This window comes from Aythya marila (assembly GCF_965140915.1).
Source record: "Aythya marila genome assembly, chromosome: W".
Taxonomy (NCBI): Eukaryota; Metazoa; Chordata; class Aves; order Anseriformes; family Anatidae; genus Aythya; species Aythya marila.
This window is the reverse complement of record NC_139081.1, coordinates 16971880-16994838: the sequence shown is the minus strand read 5'-3', so window position 1 is coordinate 16994838 and position 22959 is coordinate 16971880. Positions and strand designations below refer to the sequence as shown.

At 40.7% G+C, this 22959-nt stretch overlaps 2 protein-coding genes across 3 annotated transcripts in view; both read right to left on the bottom strand.

Moving 5' to 3' along the window:
* Positions 1-22959, bottom strand: part of LOC309889453 (E3 ubiquitin-protein ligase ARK2C-like) — a gene marked incomplete at both ends in the record, with an annotated part of 125320 nt that overhangs the window by 63136 nt on the left and 39225 nt on the right. The gene's annotated exons all lie outside the window — the stretch shown is intronic.
* Positions 1-22959, bottom strand: part of LOC309889441 (protein ARK2N-like) — a gene marked incomplete at both ends in the record, with an annotated part of 45783 nt that overhangs the window by 8816 nt on the left and 14008 nt on the right. Inside the window, 2 exons of one of the 2 annotated variants that reach the window (XM_082782289.1) lie at positions 6051-6177; positions 10109-10291. In XM_082782289.1, the coding sequence (XP_082638415.1) occupies positions 6051-6177; positions 10109-10291 (310 nt within the window). The remainder of the gene's footprint in view (positions 1-6050; positions 6178-10108; positions 10292-22959) is intronic. The other variant, XM_082782288.1, reaches the window with a different exon arrangement.

Here is a 22959-nt window from a genome sequence, read left to right as displayed (position 1 = left end):
TTGGAGAATGCACATCCCAAATTACAGTCTGATTGTAAACCCGCTCTACCAAGTAACTCGTAAGAAGAATGAGTTTGAATGGGGCCCTGAACAACGACAAGCCTTTGAACAAATCAAGCAGGAAATAGTCCATGCAGTAGCCCTTGGGCCAGTTCGAACAGGACCAGATGTAAAGAATGTGCTCTACACTGCAGCCGGGGAGAACGGCCCCACCTGGAGCCTCTGGCAGAAAGAACCTGGGGAAACTCGAGGTTTCAAGTGATGCACAATGCAATTGCTCACCACCCGCTGACCGATGCCCAGCCTAACCCCGAGCAGTCCGGCCCCCTCCCCCCGGCTAGCCACCCCTATATATTGTTTAGCATGACGTCAGATGGTATGGAATACCCCTTTGGCTAGTTTGGGTCACCTGTCCTGGGTCTGTCCCCTCCCAGCTCTTACTGCACCCCCCAGCCTGCCCGTTGGCAGGACAGAGCAAAGGCTGAGATGTCCTTGGCTTAGTATAAGCACTGCTCTGCAACAATTAAAGCATCGGGGTGTTATCAGCACTCTTCTCATTCTAAGCCAAAACACAGCATTCCACCAGCTACTAGGAAGAAAATTAATTCTGTGCTAACTGAAACCAGGACAATAGTCCAGGCGGGCAGTGATAACATCGAAGAGAGAAGCCTCAAGGCTATCAAAAGGGACTTTAGGGGACTGGGTCGGTTAGTGGATGGAGCGGGAGTGCAGGTGGTGTTTTCGTCCATCCCTACGGTGGCAGGGAGGGGTTCAGAGAGGACACAGAAAGCCCACCTGTTAAACACGTGGCTCCGGGACTGGTGCCAACGCAGAAATCTTGGGTTTTTTGATCATGGGGCACTTTACTCAGCACCTGGCCTGATGGCCGCAGACGGGTCCCTATCTTTTAGGGGAAAAAGGATCCTGGGCCAGGAGCTGGCAGGGCTCATTGAGAGGGCTTTAAACTAGGTAGGAAGGGGGATGGGGCTGAGGCTAGGATTGTTGGAGCTGTGCCAGGGGGAACAATGGCAAGGCCGGAGGATAAGGCAATGGCCCAGCTGAAGTGCATCTACACCAATGCACGCAGCATGGGTAACAAACAGGAGGAGCTGGAAGCCATCGTGCGGCAGGCAGGCTACGACTTGGTTGCCATCACGGAGACGTGGTGGGACCAGTCTCATGACTGGAGTGCTGCAATGCCTGGCTATAAGCTCTATAGAAGGGACAGGCAGCATAGAAGGGGTGGTGGTGTGGCTCTCTATATTAGAGAGTCTTTTGAGGTTGTAGAACTCGAGGTTGGGAATGACAAGGTCGAGTCCCTTTGGGTTAGGATCGGCAGGGACAACAAGGCTAGTGTCCTGGTCGGGGTCTGCTATAGACCGCCGAACCAGGATGAGGAGACAGATGAGGAATTCTACAGGTAGCTGACAGAGGTTGCAAAATCGTCAGCTCTTGTACTCGTGGGGGACTTCAACTTCCCTGACATATCCTGGAAGCACAACACAGCCCAGAGAAAGCAGTCTAGGAGGTTTCTGGAGAGCGTGGAAGATAGCTTCCTGATGCAGCTGGTTAGTAAACCTACCAGGGGTGGTGCCCCGCTAGACCTTCTCTTCACAAACAGAGAAGGACTGGTGGAGGACGTGATTGTCGGGAGCTGTCTTGGGCAGAGTGACCACCAAATGGTGGAGTTCACTATTCTTGGCGAGGCCAGGAAGGGGACCAGTAAAACCGCTGTATTGGACTTTCGGAGGGCTGACTTTGAGCTGCTCAGGACACTGGTTGGTGGAGTCCCTTGGGAGGCGGTTCTGAAGGGCAGAGGAGTCCAGGAAGGCTGGGCGCTCTTCAAGAGGGAAGTCTTAATGGTGCAGGAACGGTCTGTCCCCACGTGCCCAAAGACGAGCTGGCGGGGAAGAAGACCGGCCTGGCTCAACAGAGAATTGTGGCTTGATCTTAGGAGGAAAAAGAGGGTTTATAAGCTTTGGAAAAGTGGGCAGGCCACTAAGGAGGACTTTAAAGAAGTAGCGAGGCTGTGCAGGGACAAAATTAGGAAGGCCAAAGCTCATCTGGAGCTCAATCTGGCTACTGCCGTTAAAGATAACAAAAAACGTTTCTATAAATACATCATCACAAAAAGGAGGACTAAGGAGAATCTCCATCCTTTACTGGATGCGGGGGGAAACTTAGTTACAAGAGATGAGGAAAAGGCGGAGGTGCTCAATGCCTTCTTTGCCTCAGTCTTTAGCGGCAATACCGGATGTTCTCTGGATACTCAGTACCCTGAGCTGGTGGAAGGGGATGGGGAGCAGGATGTGGCCCTCATTATCCATGAAGAACTGGTTGGTGACCTGCTACGGCACTTGGATGTGCACAAGTCGATGGGGCCGGATGGGATCCACCCAAGGGTACTGAGGGAACTGGCAGAGGAGCTGGCCAAGCCACTATCCATCATTTATCAGCAGTCCTGGCTATCGGGGGAGGTCCCAGTTGACTGGCGGCTAGCAAATGTGACGCCCATCTACAAGAAGGGCCGGAGGGCAGACCCGGGAAACTACAGGCCTGTCAGTTTGACCTCAGTGTCAGGAAAGCTCATGGAGCAGATCCTCCTGAGAGTCATCATGCAGCACTTGCAGGGGAAGCAGGCGATCAGGCCCAGTCAGCATGGCTTTATGAAAGGCAGGTCATACCTGACTGTCCTGGTTTTAGTTAGAACAGAATTAATTTTCTTCCTAGTAGCTGGTGGAATGCTGTGTTTTGGCTTAGGATGAGAAGAGTGCTGATAACACCCCGATGTTTTAATTGTTGCAGAGCAGTGCTTATACCAAGCCAAGGACATCTCAGCCTTTTGCTCTGTCCTGCCAACAGGCAGGCTGGGGGTGCAGTAAGAGCTGGGAGGGGACAGACCCAGGACAGGTGACCCAAACTAGCCAAAGGGGTATTCCATCCCATCTGATGTCATGCTAAACAATATATAGGGGTGGCTAGCCGGGGGGAGGGGGCTGGACTGCTCGGAGTTAGGCTGGGCATCGGTCAGCGGGTGGTGAGCAATTGCATTGTGCATCACTTGTTTGTACATATTATTATTACTTTCCTATTATCACCATTGTAACATTATTGTTATTATTGTTATTATTATTTTGTTATTATTATTTTCCTGTCTTATTAAACTGTCTTTATCTCAACTCACGGGCTTCACTTTCCATTTCTCTCCCCCGTCCCAGAGAGGGAGGGGGGAGGGTGAGCGAACGGCTGCGTGGTGTTTAGCTGCCAGCCGGGTTAAACCACGACACTGACGAACCTGATCTCCTTCTATGACAAAGTGACGCGCTGGGTGGACGAGGGAAAGGCTGTGGATGTGGTCTACCTTGACTTCAGCAAGGCTTTTGACACCGTCTCCCACAGCATTCTCCTCAAGAAACTGGCTGCTCTTGGCTTGGACTGGCGCACGCTTCGTTGGTATAGAAACTGGCTGGATAGCCGGGCCCAAAGAGTCGTGGTGAATGGAGCCAAGTCCAGTTGGAGGCCAGTCACTAGTGGCGTCCCCCAGGGCTCGGTGCTGGGGCCGGTCCTCTTTAATATCTTCATCGATGATCTGGACGAGGGCATCGAGTGCTCCCTCAGTAAGTTTGCAGATGACACCAAGTTAGGTGCGTGTGTCGATCTGCTTGAGGGTAAGAAAGCTCTGCAGGAGGATCTGGATAGGCTGCACCGATGGGCTGAGGTCAACTGCATGAAGTTCAACAAGGCCAAGTGCCGGGTCCTGCACCTGGGGCGCAATAACCCCAAGCAGAGCTACAGGCTGGGAGAGGAATGGTTGGAGAGCTGCCAGGCAGAGAAGGACCTGGGAGTGATGGTGGATAGTCGGCTGAATATGAGCCAGCAGTGCGCTCAGGTGGCCAAGAAGGCCAACGGCATCCTGGCTTGTATCAGGAACAGTGTGACCAGCAGGGCTAGGGAGGTGATCGTCCCCCTGTACTCAGCTCTAGTGAGGCCGCACCTCGAGTCCTGTGTTCAGTTTTGGGCCCCTGGCTACAAGAAGGACATCGAGGTGCTTGAGCGGGTACAGAGAAGGGCAACGAAGCTGGTGAGGGGCCTGGAGAACAAGTCCTATGAGGAGCGGCTGAGGGAGCTGGGCTTGTTCAGCCTGGAGAAGAGGAGGCTCAGGGGCGACCTTATCGCTCTAAAATGGGTATGGGTACCTCAAGGGAGGCTGTAGCGAGGTGGGGGTTGGTTTGTTCTCCCACGTGCCTGGTGACAGGACGAGGGGGAATGGGCTTAAGTTGAGCCAGGGGAGTTTTAGGTTGGATGTTAGGAAGAACTTCTTCACTGAAAGGGTTGTGAGGCACTGGAACAGGCTGCCCAGGGAAGTGGTGGAGTCACCATCCCTGGAAGTCTTCAAAAGACGTTTAGATGTAGAGCTTAGGGAAATGGTTTAGTGGGGACTGCTAGCGTTAGGTCAGAGGTTGGACTCGATGATCTTGAGGTCTCTTCCAACCTAGAAAATTCTGTGATTCTGTGATTCTGAGAAGACCCTCCTGTGAGTATTCATTTTCAGACAATAAATATAGCAGCACCAAATGTGTTACCATAAATAAGAATGAATTACTGACATCCTGCTACAGGAACTTGGAAAGGGCCATATGGGTACAGAAATACAAATAACACCTTACAAGACAAACACCTTACAATACAAATAACACCTTACAATACAAACACCTTACAATGACACTGCTAGGCAGGGTTTAGGGGCTTATTGCACGGAGATAAGGGGTAACAACTATAGCATTTGGAACAATCGTACAGCTATGGCCTTACCTCCTGATGTTTTTCTGATTTGCGGGGATAGGGCCTGGCAAGGTATCCCTGCAAATGCTATCAGAGATCCATGTTACTTAGACAAACTTACTATATTTGCTCCTAGTGTGTCGCAGTTGCGTGAGATCACCAGACATAAATGGGCATTGCTCGCACCAGATTGCAATGATAATGTCGAATCGCTTGGTGTTGCAGCTAGAGCGGCATTGGCAAGTTTAGTGCCAGGAGTGGCATCTGCAGCCGCACTTAACAACTTAGAAAAATTGGTATGCTGGGCCAAGAAGCAAGCCCATGCCACGACAGAGATACTTGAGGAGATGTTACCAGATCAAAATAGTCTGCGACATGTGCTCTTACAGCATCGAGCTGCTATTGACTTCTTGCTCTTGGCTCAAGGGCATGGGTGTGAGGACTTGGAGGGAATGTGCTGTTTGAACTTTTCTGATCATAATGAGTCAATTCACAAATCCATTACTTTCCAGAAAGAGCACATGAGAAAGATTCAATATGATATCAATCCTTTCAATCAATGGCTCACTGATTTGTTTGAAAGGATGCCTAGATGGTTACTGGGATTAATCAAAGAGGGATTAAGGATTCTGTTTGTTGTGGAGTTAATCATCATTGCGTGTTGTATTGTAATAAACGTGGTTAAAGGGTTACTTGCAAAACTGTTACATCGGGCTTGGTTTGCTCAAACAGAAAAAGGGGGAGTTGTTGAGGGATTTTTGGAACAGCAAAGATCCCATGGATTGCTGCAGCTGAGCAAACCAAGCTACCAGGACGACTATGAGAAGTTCCCATGACAGTGTTCCCACATCGCCCGATTGAGGAATTTAAAAAAATATTGTTGCTAGCAGCTGGCTTCAAGGACAAGGTCTACGTGACTGCTAATCACAAGGGGGTTGTTTTCTTGCAGGTGGGGTTGTTTTTGTGCAGTTGTTTGTGAGTGCTTTTGACCAATAATCTTGTGTGAGACACTATCCACCCCTGTTAAGTTTACTATAAAAGTTAGGCTATTTGGGTAATAAAACAGAGCATGATCTGACCATACAAGTGTCTGTCGTGTTTTCGGTCGTTCTTCCTGCAACAGCTACCTTTTGGGCATCAGTCATGGATGATAAACAGTGAAGTGGAAGTTTCCATTTTTGTTCTTTATTATTTTTTGCAGCATAGATATTCTGATAAAATTAATGAAATATTAAAACTGAAAAAAAGTAAGAAAAAGGAATTTATACCTGGCATGTTCCTGAACTCCAACAATCTCTACTTCACTATCAGAAGAGGCAATATTAATTTCTTCATTGATCTGGGCATTACCAGAAGAGGTTTTGTCACTTGCAAGGAAGCCTGGATCCAAATGACCTATAGAAGGGAAAAATGCAAACACTTAACAGCTTACATGTCTCAGAAATCAGCTGGAAAAGGAATTTCTAGATCTAACCCCCCCAAAAATGAAATACCAAGATTGGGAAAGGTTATTAAATCAACTTAGCTAACTTTCAGTTCATTATCAGATACAGGATGATCATTAGATTTATCCTATCTCAGTAGCTCTAGTGACGGTGTTATCACACAAATGCGAGAAAAGACATACCATTATGTCAGGAACACTTCTCTGATTTAGGGGTAATTAGACTTTCCAACTGTTATTTTACAATAATGCTGAGTTAGCCTGCACGTCAACCTCTTTGAAATAAAGCAAGATGACAATCTATTGTCAATAAATCAAACCCAGTGACACTATGGGAAAGAAAGTCTACAGGATGGATGGAAACACCACACGCTCCGAGGAAATAGAAATGTTGGTGTCAACATTTTGTTCTAAACTAGGAGAAGACAGAAGAAAACAAAACTATCATTTTCTGGTCATACCATTTCACATCTGCTCTTATATTATTACAAATACTTGAGAAAAAAAAATCTTTTCTTCATAACCTCTATATAAAGCACTGTTTTATTTTAGTTTAGTTTTTATTACAGCTCCTCAATAGCTGTCCAGTTCATCAGTTTGTCAAACAACAAGTCCTTTCTAAACATAAGAAGTGTGGCAGGTTTTCGGTTTTCTGCCAAGTACTGCTGAGTACTTCACCACAATTAGTGAAATTGTGTTGTGAAACATTATACTTGCACAGAAAACACAAAATAGACAAAACATTTTTTGTTTTATAGAAAATAAACTAATTCAACACATAAAAGTATAAAAATATATATACTTTTATTGTTTCTCTTTAGCAGTAACCTGGAAGAAACAGGGCAGCCTTGAGGACGAGACTACCTACTTCTTGGAAACTATTCACACAACTGTATTACACATGGGAAGAATCATTTGTAGAGCAGGAAAATTTGAGATTAGCTGAATATATTATCTATATCTAGTTTGACTGGACACTTCCTCAAAGATAGGAGGAGGAGGTTGCAATAATCATCTACAGAACTCTAAAATGTAGTGTGCAAACTACAGAACTGATTAAACCCCAAGGAGGACACAAAAAGAAGAAATTAATCTTAGAACATGTGCCGGGAAGACTTTCTAATTGAAAATACTCAGAAACACTTGAAATACTTGGAAAAGATGGAAGCAAAATAGAAGGACAGAGTATGTTCACTGCTTCTGGAAAGTGAAGGCCCTTGGTGCAGCATCGGAGCAGGGCTGGAAAGGGAAGGAAATCCGTGTGCTGCAATGGGCCTGAAGGAGGAGTTTCCACCTCACAACACAAAAAAAGATTTTAAGCTGAACTTAAAATAATAGCCCAGGTAGACTTTTCCTAACATTACAGTTCAGCTGAACATTTCTTGGCAAATATCACTGACCGCCATGAAGTCCCAAAACGGGTCACAGATATTTCTTAAACAGAAGTGGCTGGTGCAACATGAAACAAGCTCAGAGGCTTTGATTCACATGCTGACAATGTAAACCAGGAGCTCGAGGTGATTGCTGCCCCAGAAGGTCGCATCATCCTGCTCCCAACAGCCACGGACACTGTGGCACTGGCAGCAGAACAGCAAGGTGCTCCTTGACCGCTTCCAGCTTACTGCTACTGCTCTCGGTCTGCCTTAGTATGTTAACTGCTGAGTCTAAAAAGCTGACATATGCCATCCTGCAACCTCTGCTAGACAGGGTAATGCCCGGCAGAGGGGCTTTTAGAGCCCTACAATGAGTCCCCAGGGTATAATCAAAGAGCCCCAAAAGAGTAGGATATTGCCATAGCTTTATGTTCAGACAACAAAAAGGTACTTAGCAGTAGGGAAAACATGATTAGCAAAGTAAATATTACAACATGTAGCTGAGTGTAAATCAGGATTACAGCAAACAGATTTATAGCCTCTGGCCATACAAATTTCACGCCTAATAACATGGTTACACTTTTTTAATGTGAAGATGACACTCAAAGGAGATGTTTTGTTTGCCCTACAACATCAGCTTGCAAAATGACTCCAAATATTTGCCTATACACAAAGATGTGATAGTGTGTCCCAGTAAGATTTTTCACTTGGATAAACTTTATGGTGTTATTTTCTCATGGGAACACATCTTTTAATGCATGCTAAACTAGATACTGGCTTGAGATTAATTTGGAAAACAGAATTATCAAATCTTACATCTGCTTTCCAAATGTGCAGTCTTAGGCATGGTAAGAAAAGGCCAGCACTGAAAAATGTAGAGCCAGAAGTGTACTAGAGGTACAAGGCTCTGAGGCAAAGTATACACAGGGGGAAAAAAAAAAAAAAGAAAAAAAAAAAAAGATTCATCCTTTCAGATGCTTTCCCAGCATGAGGAATGAATTAGTCTGGACATGTTCCCATTTGTTCAAGGATAAAGAAGTTTCTTGAAGTTATCTAGGTTTCTTTTACCTTGCAACCTCATCCTTGCAAAAGCAAAGTGTCCTTGGATATAGGTAGAAGGAGGGATAACAAATTTCTACCTGCATCGCTCAACTGTACTCATAAGAGCTAAGCAGAAGGGAGCTTGGTAAGAAACGTTCACTTTTTATTTCTTTACATTCCTTTCTTTCTACTAAAGTACCAAATCATTAGTGCTATGTAATAAAGTTAATTTCAGCTGTTCTAATCTTTTTTTATAATCACTTAATAAAGGAGTAGGCTTGTGAGCCTACTATCCTGCAAACAGCAGTGAACTTGGAAAACACAGGCTAGCTTCAAAAAGGCTGGAACATCATCCGGCCACAGAACATAGCAAAGATAACATAACAGAGGTTCTCACATTCGCATAACAGAAACGTCTGCTATATAGTAATGGAACAGCTCTTTCAAAATCTGCTACGTACTTGCATTTCTTTAAGCCTGATAGACATAGAAAAGTAGCTCTGAGCTACCAGGAGACTTCCAGTATAGGTGCCTTTTGGCAGGCTTACATTTAAAAAACAGAGTAAAACAAAAAATTTCTCTGCTCCACCACCACAGGCAAGACTCCATGTCTTATGCAGTTAAAATCATAGCCATATATCAAAAATGAGTGGAAAGGAAGCTAATACATTGGCACTTGAGGATACTGGGTGAAGTCAATAGGAAACATTCCCCATTAGCTCCCTGCTTATATAGCACTCCCCCAAGATACAGGAACATCTTGTGTTAATGCTCAACTCTTTTGCTAGTGGAGTGTTGCAAGCACCAAGTGAAGCTGAGCAGTTTTTATGAAGCCTTCCACAGTATTCCTGCTCTTGCTTTCTTGTAGGAAATTTCTTTTTAGTCTCTTGATGTGAAGCCCACTTACCAGCACTTTTTCACCCTTCATCTTTATTTGATGTTGGTATGTTCAGTTTTCTAGGGTATGTTAAAGAATACAGATGGCATATGGAAATAATTAATGCTTGTATTTTAAGGAAATAAAAAGAGAGAAAAAAAGACATACAGCGACATAGACAATTACAATAATTAAAATAAGATTATGATTGGTTTACTAGCTAGTGGCATGGGTCATCAGAATCAACCATTCAGTAATAAGTTTAGCTCACTCTCATTAGAGAGGAGGAAAAAAGAAAAGAAAAAAAAAAAAAGACCTATTTTCCAAGAAGTAATCAGAGGGAAAGGAGGAAAAATAATTAAGAAAATTATTTTTAAAAAAATACATTGCAGGAATCTTTGCCAATTTTTACCAGTTGTATGTTGGAATAAATGTCAGACATTTTCAATTAGCTCCTATACTGCTTTATTGCATAGTCCATACAAGGTGCTTTTAAAGCCGTATAAATTACAAAAATATCAAAAGGACGGAAGGCAGAGACAGTGGCCAAGATGCTGGAATGAACATCAGAGGAAGGGAACTTCAACAGACCTGTATCAGCACTCAGCTCATCTAGAAGCCCTTTGGTTCTCCAGGTAGATCCCAAGTCTTGATTTCCTAAAGAATTATTGTGTTCTTGAACTACTGCAGCCGCCAACAGATTGTCCACATTTACCACTTCTGGGTCCGAATTTGTGTCTGATATATCATAATGAGCTACAACTGGAGGTCCATCTGCAGAAGGAGAGAAAGGCAGCAGTTGTCAGAAATCAGCATTCTGCGAAAGACACCTTAAAAAGTACAAATAAGTTGTTTAAGGATTAATGCAATCTCCCAGCGAAGCTCTTAAAAAACTATAAATTGTATCAATTATTGCACTTCAGTTAATGAACATAGTCTGAGATTACAGAGACATTTTAACCTTTGCATACACAGAAAACACAAATGTGAGAAAAAGTTATGAATGTATCCGTTATTTGTGTATTATCTTTCACATTAACACATAACAGCTCCATATCAGACAATGTCACATTTACAGTCCTAAAAGGATAAAACCTTCAGTTTAAAAGAAGAAATAATATGCTACAGGACATTAAGTTTTGGCAAGACATTTAACTAGAGAATTTTACAAAACTCAAGTGACAGCTTACATTACTTTAGGGTTGATTGAATAAAGCTAACTTTCTGATATATCTGAATCATTAAACTGTAACTTTTACAACAATTTAACATTAGGCAAGCTTCCTTATGTAACAGTTATCTGTCAGGGACGGGGGGATTTTTCAGAAGTGCATTTTTTTTAGTTTTGTTTTTGTTTGTTGTTATTATTTTTCTTTTTTTTTTTAAGATCAAGAACAACGAGGAAGGAAACTATAGTGTGCAGTGATAAATATGCTTCTTTTTGTTTTTTATGATTACCATATGCACCTTTTGCCACCAAAGCGAAGGGGGGAATAAGCAGAGAGAATTGCTTACATGATTCTGAAATCTATTCCTGAGGAAAAACAAAACGATATTTTTGGTCCAATTTATTAGGATAGAATATTTCCCTTTTGAAAAAACCCTATAATTAGGAAGCATACTAGGAACAGAAGAGGCTCACAGAAACCTCAAATTCAAGATAAGGATTAATTTGGAAGTAAAGAGAGAATAGCTAAATATCGTTACACTGAAAGGATGCACATTTTAATTCAAATACCTTGTCTCAGCTAGTAACTACAGCTTATTGATTCAGAGTGGGTGAAAGTGCTTGGAGTTCTCATTCAAGTGCCAGAATGAAGACTTGGTTTGGGCTAAGACTTTAGCCACAGAAAACAGTACAAAATGGAAAAATGGCCAAAGCTCAGCTGCTTTCCTCATGCAACTGAACAGCTTCAAAGGAATGCTGGCAGCTGAATGTCTGAGGGACTTTTTCATAGCATGATGTATCAGTCATATGGGACACTAATAACGTGTTCAGAAAGACAGGACCTTCAGAGTTACTGAATGACTGAAGAAATTTTTAAAATTCACAAAGAATAATAATAAAAAAAAAAGTTTCAGGAAAGATTGGTCTCATTGAGAAGTAACCAAGGTCTATTGTTGAAGACAAAGAATGCAATGAGCTAAAAGTTTCTAGGTCTCTGAAAAGCTGTTTCTACTCAGGTTTGCTTGTGTGACTCGGTCCCTGAAACATAATTCAACACAATATCCTAAGAAATGCCTGTTCTGGGATTAGCAATGCACTTCATTAGAGTGACCATATTGCTTAAGTTGTACTAAAGATCAGTTTTGCAACAAGGTATGAAGAAATTCACAAAATATTTGAGATCAGACCTGCCTCCAAAACAACAATTTCATAAAACAACGTTATATTACAAACTTAAAACAGACCCAACAAAAATAAATGAGTAGTTAAATGCCAATGTATTTAAGACCAAATTGTTCACAACATGAAACACTGATGATTATGACTAGAAAAGAAATCCTGATAATTAACTGAAAGGCAATCTTTTGCTTTTGAAAAGGCAATTGCAAAATAATGGCACTCCAAGTTCAAAATTAAGCTGGCTGATGTTCAGTTAATTATTTGTGCAAGCTGATGATTTAACTACATGCAGAAGTTACAAGTGGACTGAATTACAAGAGGAATGTTTTCTTTCAGTCTTATCATCAGAGTTCAGCATGAACATATATAACGTGATCTATAAAAATAAACAGTTGAGTGCAGAAGATACGAGGGTCAAGTACAATATTGACTGTTTGACCATTTTTACAATAGGTTATCTAAAATTTCAGGAGCTGTGTACTATTCATTCAGGTATTTGTTTCTTTAGCTGCTTGCTAAGGTTTCCAAAAGAAGCAGCAATATTTGATTTAGATAGACGTGTTTACACAAGTAAAATTGTATTTGGACAGAAGGCACCAATAGTCTCAAGTCAAAATTGTACCACTCCTACATGTATAATCATGCAAAAATGTATAATAAATGTATATACATGCAGAGTGATTCTCATCACCTACCCATAGAAATAACTTGTGTGAAAGTCTTCATCAGTAGGAAATACAAGCATAAACTTGTTATCTGTAGCTCCACTCTTGTATCTTCCACACTTCCAAACAGCACACCTTATAACTTAGCTTAAATTTAGTATACATCAAACAGACAACAATATTTTCAATATAATTTACATACTGTAATTATAGTTGTCAGCGTAACAGCCACCAATTTAAAGGTCTGGAAAAAACAAGCTGACTGTTTACAAAGCAAGCACAGCAGAGGTCTCTGTGCTTTTCTCAGCGTTGCCTTTCAAAACCAGATTTGGAAAGGAAATCCAAATGTACCTATCACCAGTAAGCGGCCAACACGGCCAAGGTAACAAGTCCTAGGATTCTCAGCATGAATAAAAGAAGAAACAAGCAAGAAATGCTCACATGTGTTTAAAACAAACAAACAAACAAACAAAAAACAGACATAGATGACAACTAGATGAAAGTTGCAGTAGATGTATATCAAAAAATCCTCTAAAATAGCTCCAGCCCCCAAAACCCATTTCCTGTTCAATAGCAGGCGAATGGGGCAGGAGGGATTAAGCTTGGGCACAGTGCGACATGACCAACTGAGGGCGTGATGCAAAGTGACTGCGGGGTACTGAGAAATAAAGACAACTGGCTTCAGCTAGGAAATAAGGACTGAAAAAGGCTTTCACGATGAAAAGGATCAACTAAAACCACAGTCACAACTCTTATCGGCTTGTCTTTGTGATAGAGCTGCTCTTTGCAGTAATTGACTGTAAAGGGATTTCGAAGGAGAAAAAGAGACACCAAAACAAAACCATGGCAGGATCACAATTTAACGTAGCACAATTAGGAGGTTCCCTACTCAGTAATTTAAACAATGTCTTTAGGAAAAATTACATCTTCTGAGAACCCAAGGTAGTTGGAAGTCTTACATTTCACTGGTGATAATTTATTTACTGGGTTTAATTTATTACTAAAGCACTAAATGCTTCAAAAAGACAAGGCTGAAAGTTAATAAGTACCAGCAGCAAAATACACTTAATGTTAACAGGGGGAGGGAAAGACTGCAAGGGTTTTTTTTTATTATTTTTTTAAAGAATCTGGAGGCAGAGGTCATCACAGGGACAACGCTTCCAAGCATCCAATTTTCCCTCGATTTACAGAGCCCATCAAAGCTAACTCCACTAAGGACAACCGACTTAAAAGCCACATGCACAAAAATCCAGGTCCACACAAAACAAGCTTAATTTGCAATGCAGCAAATTCAGTCAGTTCCTATTTGCTAGCCACTGCCATGCTTTTCACAGAGCCACATCTTTTATCCCCCAACTCACAAGAACAGCAGCACAAGAAAAAAGGGGGAACCAAGTGTAAAAATCCAGCTGTGGGTTAAAAGCAGCAACCCTAGAAGCACCATTCCTTACCTTTGTGCTGAAGCAGCTGCTTACCAATGCACAATGTACCTGGTGGTCACTTTGGTTGTGAAACAAAGGGAAAGCTAGCACAACCTGAATGGGGAATTTACTCCTTCAAGTCATTCTCCCTCTTCAGCTTTCATAAATTTAGGCACGGAGACCCAGCTCGCTGCCCAAATGCCCTCCCTCTGCAGCCAGAGAGGGGGACTTTGGGGGAAAGGCAGGCTGAGAAGGATAGGGGCTCACATCGCAGCCCCCGGCATCATCTCCCTCCCTCCTGGCCTCCCCAGCACGTGGGGTTCAGTCCAGCACCGGCAGGGCACCCATCTCCGGCACTAAAACTGCCCGGAAAGATCAGCTCCAGCCCTAGGGACGGGACTTATGCTGAGTACTTTATGCGCTTAAATTCCCTCCAAGTAAAGGAAAAAGACTGAAGGCTCCAGAGGACTACCCTGGCTGAAGTCAATCCAAAATTCAAAGCCTAATTCTGGTGGTTGGAGCTGCCCTCTGGAGCCAATGGTGTCTGGAGACATGGAGCCTCATTTACGTGTGAGCAGCACCATAAGCTCTCAGATGCACAGACGTGTACAATAACAACAGCAATAGTAATTGCAGCGCTTTGTTCTTAACAAAGCTTTCCATTAGTGATCTCAGCGAGGTGGTTATTAATCTCCTTTTGCCTGTGGGGGAAACTGAGGCACACAGAGATTTGCAGCTTGCTCAAGGCTAACAAGCAGGGGAGCTGAGCTGAACTGAAAACAACACTCCCCTCAAATTACCGAGCTATTTTTAACTGGGAAATTATGGAGGAGTTTAAAAATAGCATTTGGGAATGTTTTCTTGAAACATGCAAAAGCTGAAAAGGCAACACACTGTGTAGGCAACACCCAGGTACTCGTGGGCCTAAAGAGCCATGGAGGACTCAGCTCTTGGTCTTCTTTAGGAATAAAGGCATTGCTCTGTTTTATGCCCATCCCAGTACTCTGAATTAAATTATTGTTTTTATATAGTAAAAATGACTACTGAAATATTTTAAAAGAATAAAAAAAAACAAGAACACCCTTCATTTACACCTCGCACAAATTTAAGAGAGAACTGACTTCAAGATTAAGCAAAACATAGCATGGACTTTAATAACCACATAAATAATCGCTCAGATAATCATTACGCTAATCAACGCAAACAAATTTTGGGTGCCAAAAACTAAGATCTAGAGGATTGCATCCCCAGTAACTTGCTGAAATAGTTTTATAGTAGATAAATCAGTAACTTCCACCTAAACAGGATGTCTTCATGTATGACTACAGGTTGAAGCAACCACTTTTTTTGTTGTAGATAAACAATACAAACCTGCTATTATTTAAGACATGATCCAGAGCTACAGCTAAACTAGGCTCGGTTCAGATGGCATAAATGATCTGAACTCTAAAACGTTCCCAAAGGAGGGTGGGGGGCAGGAGACCTTTGCTTTTTTATGTTGTTTAGCAACATGAAACACTTCATTACTATTTATGTTTATTTATTTATTCCAGGTTACAGTAGTTACATTTCAAAATTTACAGGGTTAGGCAAAGAATACATGATAAATACAATAAAAACAATAGTGGTGTAACAACATTCTGCCTAAAATCATAAAGTGAACAACAAAAAAAATTGATTAATCCATTTTCCTCACAGTTTCATTCATTTCACACAGTACAGCTTTTTTAAAAAAATATATATATACATAATGATAATAAAATAATAGAAACTAACATAATCAAATGAGCATCTTTTCTCAGACTGAATCATTTATAATATATCACACCAGAAGAGATCTTAAAAATTCAAGTCTTGCTGATCATCATTCATTCTTTCAGGCTTTTTGATGGTCTGATGGAAAATATCTTAGATTTGTTTCACCAAATTATACAGAGAGACACAATAGTTATTTTCAATGTGCATTAAGCAAAGGCACATGAAGCATGGTTGTGCACTGAGAACAGGAGGAAATGCACAATGTCTGTTGCACAACAGGACTCACTGTCGCTGGTGCTACTTAATGACTGCTTAATTGTGGAAGCAGACACATTAGCCAGATCTCTTCCCCAGTTTTACTTGGGAAAGGTGTATCAGGAGGGAACTGAAAGCATCACACAGAGCTATGACCAAAGTCTCCTGTGGAGGCACAACTTACATTAGTGAAAGGCAGACAAACGAGGGCAGGCTCACCCCACCAGAAGCATCACGTTTTTGTGAGCCCGAGCTGCATCCTCCCACGATGAGCTGCTACAGGCTTGATGAGACGATGCGAAACTCCTGATGGTCTGGACTAACCCCTGCTCCATCAGTTTGAGATTTAAGAGAGTGCTCAAAATTGGTTTTAATTTAATCTTGTCCTCCATGTGCCTTCGCTTTGCTGATCCAGCACCATGAGATTAATAAAATTTGTGAGAAAAACCGGTTTCTAGCGGCATGTTTTGCAAAGTACTGTCCATCTTCATCAATCAGCCTGAGTATTTAGCTTCTACAGTACTAATTGTACAGCGCGTTTTTTCTAATGCTTCCAAACACAGCTGCAGTGGTCACAGTGCAGACCTTGATCGTTTTAAAAAACAAACATCAGCTCAGGGAGCCCCATTTACACACTTTTATCAGGCAAAGAGTCCCCTTAATGTAGTCTCTGACCAAAACCTGCAGAAAGTTCATTTTAATTAAGTGAAATGCCAGCTCCATTGAAATTAGTAGAGGTTTTCTACTGGTTTTAATAGGGCTAGGATTTAATTTCTAATGCCCTTGAGATAGCACTTAAAGACATTTATAGTATGTGATACAGAAAGAAAAAATATATATTAACAAGAAAATGCAGTGATAATATGTTTCAATTGGCAAAATAACTGCCCAACCTAATCCCAGCCCATTTAAGTTAAGATTGGTCCTCCAGTCTTAACTTTAGCAGCTCTGACAAAATAACCAAACAATCCTGCACGAACACTAAAAAGACACCGTGAACTTAAAAATAAATAAATAATAAACAGATGCATATTTCTACCTGAATTATTTTGTTCTAATGTTGTTAGAAATAACAAAAATCAGTATACCTGAAAGGTCTAGGATTTTATTTATATATTTTTTGGCTTTTTTTTTCCCATTTAGTTACTTTTCCAATAGACTGTTTTAAGGCTCACTGCCTTGACTTGAATTTGTTTTATGCTGTGTGCTACTTGATTTTTTTCCCCCTAAATAAACCCTGAAAATTCACTTACTTTGTTAGAAGCATGTGAAGTAAAGACCCTGACTCTCAGCTAAAACAATATGTGCCAAACTTGGGGATTGCCTGTAGCTCTCAAAGCCCTCTCAAGGGCAGAAGGGGCATGAGTGCTCAGCCCCCCAGACCTCCAGGGGCTTCTGCGTTGGGTCCCACCCTAGGAGCAGATCCTGTAATGTTTCATTCATCGAATCGGCAGTTTGACATTTCGTGACATTTCAGTTAAGCCTTTCTATAAAGACTCATTTGCACCTTTATAAAAACATTAATGAAGTAGCTGTGTTTTGCCTCCTACTAAATCCTGACTGTGGTCAATTGAACGGGTGTTCAATTACTCCCATGCAGAAACTTTTGCCACATTGAAAACATAATTCAATATTAAAAATGGCAATGTAGAAATCTGAACAGGCCAGTTGGGTTTACATTGGCACCATTTACATGGGAGTTATCCCAGTCTACACCAGCTGATCTGACCTGACACATCTATTCTTTCAAAACCATAAGACCACAAGTAATTATTTACTTAAGAAATCAGAATGTGTCTTTAATCCTTTCTGAAGTATAAATCTTAGGAAAATTATACAAACTTCAAATCATCATCTGTGATTCTCCATACCTGTGCAAAAAGTCCTACTGATTTCTCCTCTATGTGTTAAAATCAATTGTTTTGAAGCAATTTTTTGAGATGTGAGCAAAAACATACATTCAAAAATCTATCTCCAGGTTCAAAAGTAAAAGAGTTTCCTCTTGATACAGTTAAATAAGGCTGGACTACTTTAATGCAGTATTAAATGGATGAGATTAAAATCTATGTTAAAATTTCAGCTGAAGAAATTCTAACTCCCTGAAAGTTTCTAGTCAAAGCCCTTTGAAAATGAACTTATAATGAAAACCAGGGCAAACTCAACTGTAGTCAGATACTACAGCAAAAATACTTCAATTTTTCCAGGAAATAAAAATCTCTGAAGTTACCTATCAGAAGCCCAGAAGTCTGTCTGCTCAAGGAGACACCTGTGAAGTCCAGACTCCTTGCAGCACGGTGTCAGGAGGCTGCCTGCCTGCAGCACGCTGCATCCCTCAAACCCACGCTACAAAGTACTCGGATGCTCCTGCTGAACCTGCAACTGCCATCCTCAGGGGGGTCACAGAACCCTGAACAAAAACCGTGGGGGTCCCCTGTCATCTGGAAGGAGATGCATACTCCCACACAGGGGACACACGCCAAGGGAGCAGATATTCACCCATGTCCGACGACACATATTTCCACCTCACAGGAGCCGAGTTACAACAGCTGAAGCTCTGACTCCAGCTTTGGGGCATGTGAAAGGAGTGAGCAAACAACATATTTACCATTTCCAAAATCATTTGCCTATGCAAGAGCAACGGCTGTATTCTTAACACTAGGCAGCTTTCATGGGGAAAATGAGTTCAAAGTACATCTCAGATAAACTATCCCCTCAACCTTCTGGATGCCTTTCAATAAACTGACCCTAATATTATTACAACTTTAATTGTCTGCTTGTTCTTTCACATGTATAGTTGTTTGCATTAAAAAAATAAAATAATAATGGATACAAGTGTTGGAGATTTTTTTTTTACCTACAGTAACCAAATGCAAATTATCTATTAATTCGCTAAATTATTTCAATTCTGCTTTGTTATTGTTTTGTTTTTAAAGAAAAAAAAAAAAAAAAAAAAAAAAAAAAAGAAAGATTACCTAAGATTACCTAACCAAGACATTGAAGGTTGGCAGAAATTTCACTGGCTAGATCCCCAAAGTTATAATCCATTTATGAGATCAGTACATAAAAGTCAGTTTAAGTCTGAGAGAAAAATAAGCTCAACTGATCCCCTTACACAATTTGTTTTGAAATACCTAATTGCTCCATATAAACTGTTTTATAGAAAAAGGCTAAGAGCATGCTTACAGACATACTGAGTTAAGTGATGCCTACACATTAAAAGAAACCAGTCACTGCAAAAAGCTGCTTCTGCATGCATGGGAAGGCTTTGTAAAGTTGTCATGCTTTAAAATATGCTGCTCTTATCATCAAGGTATATATATCAAATCTATGAACAACAGAAGGATTTTTTTTTCAGATCAGCAAATTATCTTTCCTGAATGACCTTAAATTTTAAGAAGATAAGTTTATTAATTTCTAATTAAACATAACTCATTTAAAGTTTACTTACAGTTAAGTTAAAAATACAGACAAATTCAGATGAGGGAGTCATCTTGTAACTGCATATCAAAATCTTTTCATCAAAATTAAGCATGAAGTTGATATGATCAGTATAGATTTTATTCCAGTTCTTAAAAATTTTATCCTGTATAGTCTTCCAAACAGTTACTCTGAAAATAACACAGCTCTCTAACCTTTTTCTTTAATGAAGGCATCACAAATTAAAAAGAAAAAAAAAAAAGTCTCGGCCAAGAATAATGTTAAAACACCAGCGATAGTATTATACCGAGAATAAAAACATTTCTTGAATTCCTGTTACAGGTTTGATCTAAAAGCCACAAATTGATGGAAAATCTCCCACTGACTTCAGGAAGGAAGAAGTTAGACCTACAGAAGATACAGTGGTTACTTCCAAAAGAAAGAGAATGAATTTGACTAAAATAATTAGAAAAAAACAGAAGTGACCAATGTTTAAAAGACAAAATAGCAGAGCCAAAAGATACCTATAGTGTTCTCTACTTAAACTATGCCTATGCAAAGAATTTCAATTTCCATTATTAAAATTTTGATTTTATTTGCATTAGAAACTTTTAACAAGTTCTAGCTGATGAGAAGTATACATTTTTGGTAGCTATGGAGAAGTTACTTAACACGAAGAAAGGCCTTACTGGAGGGGTGAACAAAAATCCCTGTGCGTAGTAGCAATAGTAAGAATTAAATAGAGGTTTCTAATATACATTTTAAATTAATTCTACTTTATAAACATCACAGTGTCAAGCCTGCCTATTCAGGATAACTATCAGTATTAAAAAAATCCACACAATAGCAAGTTCTTGCATTATTTAAATGAAATTAATGCTCTGGCATTCCCAGTCACGAGTAAATAATGATTTCAGCGGCATTCCAATGTGGTTCAGAAGCTCTCGCTGTCTGACGAAGAGCAGCAAACCATACCTCCTGACCACCACAGTGCTTGCTAATCTGCCTGTCAAACCTTTGTTTGAATTTCTGTGCAAAGAATCAATCCATCCAGCGATGGCTGCTTATTTTAGGACTGACACCACTATTTTTATCCCAGCACAAAGGATGCAGTTTGATCATATATATATAAGGAAGCAGCAGTGCTTTGTATGCACAGATCATGCATGCGCACACATGTCCTCTGGGTGTGATTGATCTCGCCTAACTTTAGCTAAAGTTATCTCACCTAAACTATTTAGAAGGGGAGTTCGGACAACTGATGGAAGAGAAAGACACCACCAGGAGATATCCTCTATAGGTTCTTCTCTTTCCAGAGATCTCCAGAACAGCAAACTAGACATCTAAAATTAGAGGAGATGATTTCCACCCAAACTAAATACATATATATGTATACATGTGCTTATTTGTGCACACAGTGTAAGACAGATGCTTCCATAAATATGCCATATGCAAGACAGCAGTGACATTAATAAGAACTCTGGACAGAAAATGAACTACTAAATGGGAGACAAAAAAAATAATCAGTTGTGCACATTGGTTATATATAGCTAAATCTTTAGGACAAGTTCATTTATTACTTCTACCTAAAAAGGAAGAAGAAAAACTAATGTGTGCCATGTTCAAGCTGCAGAACTTGGGAACGAACAGAGAGTTAAGGGAAAGTTATGGGTCTGTATCTTGTCTGGATCTCTAGGGTACATCTTTAAATATAAAACTTATTTCCTTATATAAATGTTTTAACATGCAAAAAGAGCATTTGGATGAGTAGTCTAAATGTTCCTGTTGTAACAAACATAGCTCTTAAATACCTTTTGGGGTATTTAAACAAGGATTCTAAGTTATATTTTCCCAAGTCAGGTGATGAAAGCCTACAGTGTTTCCCACTCCCTCCTCCCTTTGAAGGTATTTTATGTGTGTGCTGGCACATGCACATGGGTGTATATATATATATTTTTTTTTTTAACTACATATATATTCTCTATAAATTAAAAAAGATACCATGGTAATCAAATCCAGAAGAGAAAAACAAAACAAAGATATATGAAGAGAAAAGCAAACCTTGTTTTTAGCATAATCCAAAGTAACATCAAGATTGTAAAGATAGGAGATATATATATATATATTTAAGTTTATGATTGATTCAGATCAGGCTCCGCAATATTCCCATTCTCTGGAAACATAGCTGGAAAATTGTTATTAAAAGTCGCTGGAAACTCTAACATAGCATCAACATTTTGATAGCCCATGTAATAATTAAACGACTGCTGTGGAAGTACTTGGCTATCAGGCATCTGTATGAATGTCCCTGACTGTGTGGTAGGGGGGACTCTTTGGCCAACTAGTTGCATTTTAGGTTCTCTGGGCTCCAGTTGTTGCTTGCTTTCTTCATCTGTGTCAAGACGGGTTAGCTTTTCTATCCACATGCGAAATTTCTCCTCTGTCTGCCTCTGCATCTCGGCAAAGCAGTTCATGGCCTCTTCCAGGACATTGCCTATGCAGTTCCTATCCCATACGGTGCCCCTGTCAAGCAATCCTGGAATTTCCCTGGTCGCTCCTCCAGATCCCCCAGCACGACTGAAGCCAGCTTTAAAGACATTGAGGCCATTTGATAAGACATCATTAAGTAAGAACATAATATTGTTTATTAAGGCATGTTAACTCAGGAAAATAAACTTTTCTAATTGTGTCCCTTGGATATGACATCGGGGAGGAATTAGCAAATACTGAATCAACCAACAGTATTAATGTTAAAATAAGCAATATTTTACACTCACTGAAGTTATCATAAATTTTGGCTTCAAAATTATTTTTATTCTAGAATTCTCAGACAACTCTGTCACAAAGGTCTCATTTGTTTTATAAATCAAATTAGCCCAATTCCCTTGCAATTTCAGTTTTGAATTCAACTGAAGGAATCTGAAACATCATACAACAAGAGGCTTACTTCTCTTAAGCTGTGGTTCAAGATGCCACTGTTTAAGTGATAAAACTGAATAATTATATGCATTTTACTTAGCTACTCGAACCCTTTTATAATAGACATAATCGTACACAAATAACAGAGAAAACAGATGAAGCAGTGACTACAGATTCTAAAGCAGCCAAGCCCAGATCTTACCGCTCTTGGTTTAACTTTGGAAAAATCACTGCGCACCAACGAAGAGAATACACGCACGACACAAACACATAGACACGAGCACAAAAAGATACACGGACACTGTGCTAATACATGAGGTGAAAGCAGCTTTTGTTAGGTCTGATAGCAAAACCCAGCTCCATCAGAGGAATAACCCACAGATCAGGTCAGCGTGACAATGCTTATGCCAGCAGCACACATAGCAGACTGCAAGTGTGCCCTTAACCTCCAGAGCCAGCGGCTGGCCATGTGGCATTTCTCACGTTACTCCTTCTAGCCAGTGCTAAAAACAGGATGGGCATAGCTGGAAGGAGAATTTTCTCCTTCCATCCATCCATCAAAATGATGATTAACGTGACTTTGGGATTTTCAGGAAGAACTTTATCAGCAAGAAGACAAGGCCATGTATCTTACTCTGCTTGTTAACAAGAGAAGGCAGT